This window comes from Calliopsis andreniformis, chromosome 12, assembly GCF_051401765.1.
Source record: "Calliopsis andreniformis isolate RMS-2024a chromosome 12, iyCalAndr_principal, whole genome shotgun sequence".
NCBI classification, from domain to species: Eukaryota; Metazoa; Arthropoda; class Insecta; order Hymenoptera; family Andrenidae; genus Calliopsis; species Calliopsis andreniformis.
The window spans coordinates 19,681,072-19,692,911 of record NC_135073.1 but is presented as its reverse complement, the minus strand read 5'-3'; the positions used below and the strand labels follow the sequence as shown (position 1 = coordinate 19,692,911).

The 11,840-nt window shown below is 31.3% G+C and overlaps 2 protein-coding genes and 1 long non-coding RNA gene across 4 annotated transcripts; 2 read left to right on the top strand and 1 right to left on the bottom strand.

Moving 5' to 3' along the window:
• Positions 1 to 440: 440 nt before the first annotated feature.
• On the top strand, positions 441 to 1,197 carry LOC143186034 (uncharacterized). The gene is made up of 2 exons (XR_013002987.1): positions 441 to 876; positions 1,102 to 1,197. It is a non-coding gene; the product is annotated as an uncharacterized LOC143186034 (long non-coding RNA).
• Positions 1,198 to 1,327: 130 nt separating this feature from the next.
• Positions 1,328 to 5,837, bottom strand: Jasper (JIL-1 anchoring and stabilizing protein). 2 transcript variants are annotated; one of them, XM_076389407.1, is made up of 12 exons: positions 5,629 to 5,837; positions 5,137 to 5,207; positions 4,837 to 4,997; positions 4,602 to 4,765; positions 4,116 to 4,320; positions 3,939 to 4,034; positions 3,520 to 3,868; positions 3,280 to 3,454; positions 3,154 to 3,207; positions 3,006 to 3,071; positions 2,712 to 2,844; positions 1,328 to 2,527 (listed from the first exon to the last, which is right to left on the bottom strand). In XM_076389407.1, exons 1-12 carry the CDS (start codon positions 5,707 to 5,709, stop codon positions 2,385 to 2,387), a joined length of 1,698 nt encoding a protein of 565 aa, XP_076245522.1. In that variant the 5' UTR covers positions 5,710 to 5,837; the 3' UTR covers positions 1,328 to 2,384. The 2 variants fall into 2 exon arrangements, with proteins under 2 accessions (XP_076245522.1, XP_076245523.1); XM_076389408.1 differs by having other exon boundaries at positions 1,328 to 2,512.
• Positions 5,838 to 6,306: 469 nt separating this feature from the next.
• Positions 6,307 to 10,991, top strand: Wit (kinase protein wishful thinking). Its single transcript, XM_076389391.1, has 11 exons — positions 6,307 to 6,543; positions 7,130 to 7,423; positions 7,532 to 7,634; positions 7,710 to 7,907; positions 7,994 to 8,230; positions 8,319 to 8,474; positions 8,552 to 8,734; positions 8,801 to 8,970; positions 9,058 to 9,454; positions 9,531 to 9,752; positions 9,840 to 10,991. The coding sequence occupies exons 2-11, from the start codon at positions 7,244 to 7,246 to the stop codon at positions 10,871 to 10,873; spliced, it is 2,880 nt and encodes a 959-aa protein (XP_076245506.1). The 5' UTR covers positions 6,307 to 6,543; positions 7,130 to 7,243; the 3' UTR covers positions 10,874 to 10,991.
• Positions 10,992 to 11,840: the final 849 nt, after the last annotated feature.

Sequence of the window (11,840 nt, the reverse complement as noted above, 5' to 3'; positions counted from 1 at the left end):
AGCCATTATAGAATCGTTCTTGTTCATTACTGTTGATTATATATGGTACGTCTTTTCTCAAAACATACAATATTCGAGATTAAATAAATTTTACTTTAATGCCATGAACTGTACCACGCGTTTCCGTCAGCAACTCTTTTTAATACGTACGTGTAAGTATCTAACTTTGCTTCCAACTAATAGGAATACGATTCCCTTTAGTATTCAGGTACGAACAACAAAATTAAATATTAAACGACTCAGTAAATTACTTCGCACGCGATAAAAATTATTCTGCTGTATATACTAAGTGTCTGATTTTAATCTATAAATGGAAATTACTCATTAACTACCCACTGTATAAAAGATAGCTCAAATAGGAATTGAATAGTTTTGAAGGGATAATCTGATCTACTTAGTTTTTCTGTAGATGAATATGTAGAGATCATATGAAGGTAAAATACGTTTTCTTGAATACAATCATACAATTTTTAATGCACAAATGAATGCAGCTCGTTATTTCATGCAAAAAACTATTAATCTCAATATTACAAAGTGGTATTATTAGGAAAATGTACTACTGCATCTACATTTTCTGAATTGATAAGTAGGCAATTTTTTTACAAAATGACTGTACATATCTCTTAACATTTCTGATGTAATAGTATGGAATGCTAAAGCTATGTACAGTAATTTCAAAAGGGAGGAAACTAATTGCATCAGATTATGTCTCCTTTGAAAACATTCGATTTCCGTCTGAACCATGTTTTTAACAATGGGCAGTTTACGAGTAATTCGCATTTATGGAATATTGAAATCGAACATCCTGTATATTCATAAATACAGTAAAGTTGTAAATCGGCATAAGAAGCTCCGTGATAATAGCAAAAGTTTGGAGTAAGTTTTTTATTCAAAATATTTATGATTCTTGACATTTGAAATAAACATTTTTTTTTTTTGTAATAATCAAGATATTCGCATAACATGCAACGTATTCTATTAGTTCATTTTTTGTGGAGTACGCAATAAATCTTATAATTATTTTAAAAAAATTAAACAACTAAAGCAATGAGAAAGAAAACTTTGAACAAAAGATATTCATTTTGTTGTTTTTGTTTTCAGTGCACTTCAAAGGCATTTACTTGAAACATCGCGACAAAAATAGAGTATAATACAATGATCGAAATCAAAGAATAAATGGTTTTTTTATCATTCGACAAGAATAAATACATGAATTTGTTTTTATTAACAATATCACTTTTACAGTCTACGTTTCTTTGACACGTCTTTACAAAAGTACATTAATGCTATTAGCTTAAACAAATATTGTGAAGTGAATTGCAAGAAGTACTGAATCTAAGTGTTGGATGTTTTATTTTTAATTTTTTCCTTGTACAAAAGTGTAGTTTATAATTTACATTGCAAATTTTTTTAACAGTTCATAAGCCATACCAGCTGAAAGAATTTTTCCTTAGAAATTTTTTACAAATATGTTACTGTCACGAACAACAATAGTGTCCTATGTTTAAGATACTTAGAACTATTGCTATGAAAGTTTCGCTTTACTATCTTTCAGCTGGGATTCAATAGAAACTACTACTTTTCTATTTTGTACAATCCAATAGTAGAGATATTTCGTAAACACGTCCTAAAAGATTCTTAACCGATATATAACAATATTTTACACAAATAAATTATAGGTAGTTGAATTTCTTTGTTTTTCTTTTTAATGATCACACCAATTATGCCTTTAAAGTGCGATGAAAACGCTTACAATTGAAAAAGACGTTAAGTCTACTTCAACAAGGTGTGCGCTAATAAACATAGTTCGATACTATTGTAGCCACCTCACACCTGTGATCATTACATATTGAAAGATATTGCAGTTTTTTTTCTTGTATATACATTGGTATCTGTTACCAGTAAAACAAACAAACTTCACGAAACAACGAACATACCTATATGGTCTTTGTGAATACGGTGTCTTCTGTTTCTTTCTTTTTGTTTTCTTTTTCTTTTATTGGCATTGCCCAAAAGGTGCAAAAGGAATTGCAGTTGTAAAAAGATGTTACATAGTAGAACAAACAATTATGACATCTAGCTTAAATCCTTAGTGCATTATAAAGAACCAATTTTTTCAATATCCTTGACAGAGTAAAATCCGTTCGTATCAAGAATAGTATAATTACAGATATTGCAAGAGGGATAAGTCATGATTACGAGAAAATTTACTAGAAGACCCATTAAATAAAATATAGCATCAGGATGTATCCGAAAGTGATATTGAAGTGTGAAAAAGCAAATTGTTTTTAGCTTTCAGACATTTCTCATATAGTACTACATTAGTACAAAAGAAAATAAGCATAACTTTTGTTTACATCATCAGATATAAAAAATCACTATGGTTACTTGGCCTCTAACTCTTTTGGAGTCTCGCTTCTCGTAGGCACTTCTGACTTTACTTCAACAGGTGCATATGTATCTGGTTGACTACCACTTTCTTCCATGGGTGAATCCTCTGACATAGCTGCATCTATAATTTTCGTTTCTACATTCATGGAAACGTGAGTTCTTATTCTTGAAACAGTCTAATTGTATTATATGTATATATCCCTTAACACGTTAATTATCATACTATCGTAATATTAATGATTAAATCCACATATTTGTCATGGTGGCAACGTAGCAACGTGACAACTAACGTGTTAATAGTTACAAGTTAACATATTTACCTGGACAAGCAGGATCAGACATTAGAGAAAATACTTTTTCTTCGGGCATATCCTTTGTTAATTCTTTGAAATGAACCACTTGATCCGAAAAAGATTGCCAAAATGATTGACCTTCGGGTATGGTAAACATAGCCTGCATATTGTTAATTGAAAGGAAAAATATAATATACATATCTGTACAAAATGTACAACTACATACAAATAAAGTTTGTTTTAAAGTATTATATATCTAATACTTTGTACAGGTACAAAAAAATATATACATTAAAAATGCATTTCATTAAATATAATCACCTTAAATTTGTTGTATATATGCTCAGCTTTTTGCCTAATTTGTTCTGCTTTTTGTTTAAAAGTAGCCTACAAAGACAATTTAATATAACATGTAAGAAATGCAACATCTCTGTTCACTCCATACACATTTAAAATAAAAAAATACTACCTCTTCTTCCTCATTCAATTTCCAATCGGTTAAATTGCCAATGTATCGTCGCAACTGAAAGTTATTAAGAATTCAGTTGAAATATGATAATTAGCAAATTGTACATACCACGAGATATTCACTTACCCTTTTAACCGTTTCCACGATATGCGGATGTTTTTTCAACATTAAGGGATCGATTGGTAGCGATAGCATATCATCCATTGCTTGCAAACACTTATCCGGATTTGCTCGGTCCAATCCGAGATTGGATTTAATTTGCGCGTCCAATTGTAGAAGTTGCGCTTCTATACGCAACCATCTGGAATTGATATATATATATAATGAAAATACATAATGTCGACGAATTAATTCACTCTCTACTACCTCAATTTATTTGTTTTACGATGAAGTGCTCCGTCCTTTGCTAACAATCGCTTTTCCTCGTCTGGTACATGCACATTGAAATCCAAACAATCTTTGACTTGTTCTGGTAATATTTCACCGCTTTCTAATTGCGCTTTCAATTTCATAGCATTTCTAGCAGTAGTCCATTCCCATTGCGCGCGAGCTCTATCACTTTCAAATGATTTTGGTTTATCCATATCTAATTTAATGCCTACATATTCACCAGCAAACGTCAAAGCCAACAAAAAGCGTCCTGGTGTATCAGAAGAAGTAGTGCTAGATACTACAGTTCCTTCCAAGACTGGTGCTTCTCCCACATTGTTTTTTTCTGTGAAATACACCATACCTAAGTTTTCATTATTCAATTTTATCTAAGCAGGCTATTTGTAGGCCCTTACTTTCCAAAGTAGTCCTTCTCTTATGCACTGCACCAGGTGAGCCTTGTGCATCACTGGAATCTTCCATTTTAATTTTACCACGACCTCTTCCATGTTCTATGGTACATAAAACACTCATTGAAATAAGTTATGATAAAGTGTTCTATTTAAGTTCCATGCGATATTATTCTTATGTACCATTTCTATCTGCAGTATCTGTTTCTTCTGAACTTGAAAAATCAGCAAATCGTTTAGGTTTAATTTTCCTACCACTACGACTCACAACCTCCTTAGGTGACTCCTCCCCTTGAGAATCCAAACCACCTTCTTGTTTCGTCATGTCACTAGTGGATGCAGACAAAGCTTTTGCTTTCCCGCGTCTTTTCTTTATTTCAGGTGTATCCTAATTATTTAAAGTTGTTGATACTTAATATGATGTAACTCTGAATCATGTTAATATACATATACTCTATATCATTTCATGCGATTGTAAGGAATAATCGCACAAACTATTCAGCCTCTATAAATGTTTGTCGGCAATTCCTAAATTACTATTGGAGTGCTCTGTTCAATAACTGTTTACTTCAACAATATTGCAATGAAGAGCAACAACTCCTAGCTTACTAGACAAACAGCTTACTAGACTAAACCATAAATATATATGTGGATAAATAAATATATTACAGGATTATTAGTAGCACCCGGGATAGTTCTTCTTTTCATAGACTTCTTTTTTTCCTCATCAATAACCAAGGATCCAGATTCCATGTCACTATCAGCAGCACTGACTGTTGGTATGTCCAATGTAGCATTACTTTCTTTTGCTGCTTCTTCTCCAATAGCAGAATCTTGAGTGATTCAACAAATGTATAAAGGTAAACCAATGTTGTACTATATGATCTTATCGTGTTGCATTTACCTTTAAGGTCACCAATATTAGCTGCTGATTTATTTCTATCATTTTTAAGCTCCTGTTCTAGCTGTAATAAACCTTCGTGGAAAAACTTTCTTCTGAGTGGCTTGCCAAATTTTGCTTTATTTTCAATGTATGTATATAACTCTTCAACTTTACACACAGCACTAAGAACATACATATTTAAGATCTTTTTAAAATTCTCTGCATAATTACACTCGTATAATTATAATTCAATTTTCATTTAAATTTATTACACATGTAATTTGTACACATTAATTAAATATCATAAATATTATTACTCACGTCTCTCCTGTACCATAAAAGTAAACACTGTATTTTGTATTTTTTGAATTTGGATCAATAACTTTTTCAACCTGAAAGTGCATAAACAGAATGCCAATTACAACATAATTACTTACCATTAACAAATTACATAATGTTATTGTTCATCTACCTCCATGTCAAAAATATAAATAACATAGCATTTAACTAATTGATCTGATAATATTAACAATAAAACAATTGTGATCAATCCTAAAACAGCGCTTAATTTAATGTGTGAATACCTATTGAATTTTAAATTACGCTCACTATTGTATGCGTTTTTTATGTAAACATAATTGTAGAATAAATTAATACTAACATCATGTTGCTTTGAAATTTCACAATAAAAGTAAAAACGAAAAAATATTGAAACCAAACTGCTAAATACATGTTATGTGTTCTGACTTCTGGTTGCTGTTAATCTTAGCTGAATTATAGAAGAACATTGCTAAAATCTACAACTGAACTTACTTTTGCTGGCCACGGTGGATAACCTCGCACTTTTGCAAACACCTTATCACCCGCAAAAAATTTCTTATGAAGTTTCACCATATTGACGGCAAGCTTTCACAAACACAGAGTCGAGCAACAAACGCTATTATTGTATCTATTATGCACTACAGGCTATACGAATCGTTAATTCTTTAGAAACGTCGAACAAAACATCAAGAAAGCCGCCATTTGCACTTTATGATATCGAAACACGCAGAATAAGACGCTGCGCGCCAATTCGTGAGTCTCTAGTTACAAATACTCACGAACTTGAACTACGTGGTTAGAAAACTTTTAAGACAAAATAAAATTTCTGATTGGTAGTATTCGATACTATCGATTGCACGATTATACGTAAATTTTACTATTGAAGTACTTTCTTATTATTATTACATCTTATCACACAAATCGTTATGCGGACAAATACTATTCCTAATATAAAGAAGGAAATAATGATGAACAGACTGATTATGATAATGTGCAAATCTAGTCGTTACATTTGTTTGTTAATCTATTGAACACATAACTGAAAATATTATTCTTAATTTAATGCTGATTAGAATAAGTAAGAAGTAATAAAAAATGCTGATAAACTGATTTACATGTGATTTGTGTAGTATAGAACGTTAGTATATAGTACGAACAGTTATGATAACATAACACTGCCTTCATAAAATGATAGAGAATTGACGTTTTGCATTGCTTTTGCGAACACGTGAATGAATTACAATTCAATGGATACGGCTTGTCTGTCAGATGCATCAATGTTGATACGATATTCATTTAAAAAGAATTTTGTACTACTTGATGGATGTGTGCAATGTTAGTGCTATCATCAGAGTCATCTGTACAAATTTTTCCGTTAAAAAGCTCGAGAAACCTGTTCTCTAAAATGTAAGTATATTTCGTTTAGCTTGCTTATCATATATTTATCATGCGAAATTTATGTTTTCTTTATCATTTTCAAATTCTTAATTTTTTGTAACATGTATTACGTTACTTTCGACACGTGCCTGGGATATACAGAACAGTATAAAAACTTCGATGCTATTTCAATAAACATATAAAACCATTTTCCAAGTGACTGTTTGCTTTCCTTTCTTCTCATAATTGCCGCTGCTTTTATTTTTTATATAAAAATTTAGTTCAAGGATGTTGTTATGTTTGCTAGATTTATAAGTATTTTCACTACTAACAAAGTACCCCATTCTTCCCTTGTAATTTAATAAAATTTTAATGTATTTGTATTTCCCATTTACTATGTTTTCTTACTTTTTCCATTATAGTTAGGTCTAAAAAGTCATTCTGCATTAATTAAACAATTTTATAAGAAATCTTATTATTTTTTTTATTACTATAATTGCAAAATTTGTAACTTGGTCTGTATTATGAGAAATTTTTTACTTAAAACTTAATTATGTATATACACATGTATATTATATTTTATAAAAAATGTATTTATAATTTCTTTAATAAACAGATGAATAAAATCTACACGTGGCAATATTGTATGTTAATGTAATCAAAGATGCTAGTTCTTATGAACCAACGCTTCCGTTGAAGTGTTTGAGTTCAAGAGGCCTGCTAAGGCACAATGAAAGCCATTGTATCAATTACACTGACCGTGCTACTGTGTGGAATAAACTCAGCACCCAATAATGCCAGTAGAATATGTGCTAGCAGAAAGAAGAATATTGAAAATCTGTCTGTGAAGCAAAATGTACTCAGTGTACCTGAAAATATACTCAACAGCAGTAATGTAGCTCGTACTATAGTAAGTTAGAAATATATTATATATTAAAAAACATTGGACAAGTTAATTGTCTATTTAAATACATTTAAGTATCAGTTAAGTTTAATTGGGTAAATCACTTGTTTATAGACAGATGACAATATTGAATATGAAAAATGTACTAATTACTGCCATGCATTATGGCAGGAAGAGAAGACTGCAAATGGAACCCAAATTATCATTTTATCTCAAGGTAGACTTTATACTTTTTGTTATATAATACAGTAAGCTATGCACTTAGTATAACTTTTAATGTATAACACTGTAGGTTGTTGGAAACAATCAGGTGAGCAAAAATGTGAAACTTCAGAGTGCATTGCTCTTCAGCGGTCTACTAAAGCACTGAACAACACAAAATTTTGTTGCTGTCATGGAGACTATTGTAATCTCAACATTAATAGCACAAATGTTCTGTATTCTGAAAATAAAGTACATAGCTCTATTTCCATGGAAAATAATCAACCAAGTAAGATTAATGATTTCTGTGTCAACAGATTCTATGTACATATGTGTAAGTTCTTAGCAATATCTTTCACGTTTACATTTTTACAGCAACTGAATATTTGGAACAAACAGATTCTGGAAGATGGATGCTTATTATAACGAGCATCTCAGCTTGTGTATTATTAGTGATATGTATTGTAACACTAATGGTATATCGCATATATCATACCAATATGTTAGTAAGATTAGGGAAACCACTTTCCTATAATGATCAATTTATGGATAGTACAGCATTAAGAACTGGTACTTACACAGTAGATCATTTAAAACTTACAACAATTGTAGGTATGTTCTTCGTCATTAAAATAATTAATGCACAATGCAAAAAACAAATATTTGTAACAATGTCATGAGATATATTCCATAATTTTAGGACAAGGAAGATACGGATCGGTATGGCAAGGTAGCATGGGAGATCAAGATGTTGCTGTCAAGATATTTCCTTCTCATTATCGTAATTATTTCCAAAATGAACGAGATACTTATTGTCTCCCCTTTATGGAACATCCGTCTTTATTAAGCTATTATGGTTAATATTCATATTTTCGTGGTCTTTGATTCTTTGTTAAGACATCATAAAAAACAATCTGTGTTATTCTTGTTTAGGTGTAGATGAAAGAATTAGCATGGAAGGTAGTGTTGAATACCTTTTGGTACTTAGTTTTGCATCTGGTGGTACTTTGACAGACTTTTTGAGGACTCATATAATTGACTGGCCTACATTTTGTAAAATGGGCCTCTCTATGGTAAAAGGACTTGCTTACTTACATACTGATATACACAAAGGTGGTAAGTAGAATATGTACACGAAAATTCTTAAATATTTTAAGATATATTGATTGATCAATTTTGCAGATAAGTTCAAACCATGTGTCGCGCACAGAGATATCAATTCTAGAAATATCTTAATCAAAGCAGATGGTACTTGCTGTATATGCGATTTAGGATTGGCAGTTCAAATTTCTGGTTCTAAATATTATTCAAATGGAGAGGAACAACATGCTGAAATAAAATCAATTAACGATGTAAGAATAATTGATGTATACGTAATGTTGGATGAGTAAGATAGTTTATGATGAACTAGAATGATTAATTAAATAATATTAAATTAGGTCGGCACTTTACGATACATGGCACCAGAAGTTTTGGAAGGTGCTGTTAACTTACGAGATTGTGAAAGCTCTTTAAAACAGATAGATGTTTATGCAATGGGGTTAGTGCTTTGGGAATTAGTTTCACGATGTTCTGACATTTATATGTCTGGATCAGAAATACCTCCATATAAACAACCATATGAAAAAGAAATTGGTCTTCATCCAACATTTGAACAAATGCAAGTTTTAGTCTCTCGTAATAAAGCAAGACCTTTGTTAGAAGGTAATTTAGTGGACAGACCAGGAGTACGTCTGATTAAGGAAACTATGGAAGACTGTTGGGACGCAGATGCGGAAGCCCGACTGACTGCTTTATGTATAGAAGAACGTCTTTCAGAACTACAATCTCATCGTAGTAAGTTTCATCGCGCACTCGCAATAAATAGGTATATCGTTCTAATGCAAAAGTATAATAATATACAAACTTCTAGTGACTATACACTTTACTGATGGAAGTCCAATGGTAAATTCTCATTGCATCTTAGTGCCTTCAACGACGAACAGTCTTTATAGCGAAACTTCACATCATGACAACGTTCACGTTGCTCAACTAGCATTACACGCGGTACAAGATAATTCAAGCAACGATGGAGCTATCGTTGAAAATTTAGTAACATTGTCACCTTCTGAAAGTATTGTTCATGAACAGAGTTGTGAGTATTTCTGTGATTATATTCTTCTATTTGATCTATTCTAATCTTTCTATTCGAGTCCTATGATGCTTAAATTGTGTATTTTAGTTAAAAATTCAAACGAAGTAGCGACATATAATCATACCCAAACACTTCAACCTTATCAAGGCCGAAATCCTTGCATGGAGAGGAATTTAATGCTACAATCAGACTCATTTGAAGAGCTAGGGTGTAACGGCAACGTACTCGTCGATAAATCTATGAAGCATGCGTGTAATGATCAATATAAAATCGCATCAGAAGCACAGGGCCTTGTTTCCCATGATTATTTAAGCCAACATACAACACAGCTTACCCAGTTAAGACCAGCAACACCTATACCATATGTACAAAATGTTATATCCGATGATGGTGCTTCAACGTGTAGTAAATGGAAACAAACAAACGTTCACGAAGTTTGCTTGCAAGAAAGTCCCAGAAAAAAGTTGTTCGGGTGGCCCAATTTTAAAAAACTACTTGTCAACAAGAAAATGTACCCATACAATAAGTATCAAATAGACAGAGAAGACTCTAAATCGAACTTACTATCGAAACAGAACGTTCAAATCAAAACTGTCGAAACAAATGTAACAATATCTCCAGGAGGAAAGTACATAAACGGAATCATTAATAAGACACCCACTTCCGCTACTCCCTTGGATAAAAATGATAAAAATGTTGTACAAGTTGGTAAACAGAAACTAGATAATGACAACAATACAAATACTCGACCATCTACATTGCCTTTAGTGAATTTAAGGAACAAAAAGAGAGAAAATAATCTTAGCAGGCAAGAGAGTATTGACAAATTCAATGAAGTTTTTAATGTGGGATCCAACGTAAATGTACTAAAGGATCCGCATATGAGAATAAAGACACCAGGGGATTTACCACCCTCTGTAAGGAAAGTTCGTGGTCGTGGACAATCAACTGCGAGATTTTCCCTCTACGACGATAGAATGATGTGCAATATTTTAAGCGAGGAAGATGATCGAAACGACAAAGCTATTTGGAATTCGGTACCATTTGGCATGGATTTCGGCGATACCGATGATAAACATTCACCGACTAAACTTAGTACCAAAAATGTTACTTGCTTTTAACCTGATATAATATTAAATGTACTTGTAAAGGTCTTCTTAGATAAGGATAACGGCTGTAGTATAACTTCAGCATAAATATATGTATGTACAGAAAAACAATATATAAGGATAAGACAGATTTTATACTCTCTACAGAAATTCATATTATGAATACTTAAACATTAAGAGAAATAAAAAAAGTTAATTGAACTCTGTTCAAATATTAAATGAATGATTAGATAACACTTGTATGTACAAATAAGTTGGTCCTTGCAAGTACATACTATGCTTCAAAATTCTTACCTATACATTTTATATTGCTATAAATCTTGACATTTTATATGTTCAAATTAGTAACACAAAATGATTTGGAAATACATTTTGATAAATGCAATGAGAATAAACAATGATTTCCAGTGTTCTGAGTACATGTAGATAAACTTTTAGCGCACAATTTATAAAAGACAATCAATGTCAATACTCCAATTCTTGATATATAATTTTTTTATTCGCAATGCGTAGGATCTACTTTGATTGCTTAATACTCATAAAAACCTGCTAAAAATCCATTAGCATCATATGAAGTAGAATTATTAGGAAATAAATTAATTTCTACACATAGTTGTTTCTTTAATAGATTTGAGAATGACTTAAGTTTTTTGACAAAAATAGTTAAACTTTAGAGAAATTATTAAAGATGAAATGTAAAAATGTATTTTACATTTGAGCACAGAAAATAAAAATATTTGTACTTTCCAGGCGTATAAGCTCAATGTAAATATTTGTAGCATAAAACCGATATAATAATTAAGTTAAATAAGTTCGTCATTTATTATTTCATTAAAGTCGTGAAATTTGTGTGTGTAGTGTGCACTATTTTATATTAAGATGAATCGTAATTTAATAATAATACAAAACAATATTGAAATATACAAGTATGTGATAAATAATGAAAGAGAAATTTTTCTTCCAAAAGTTTTCATTATCC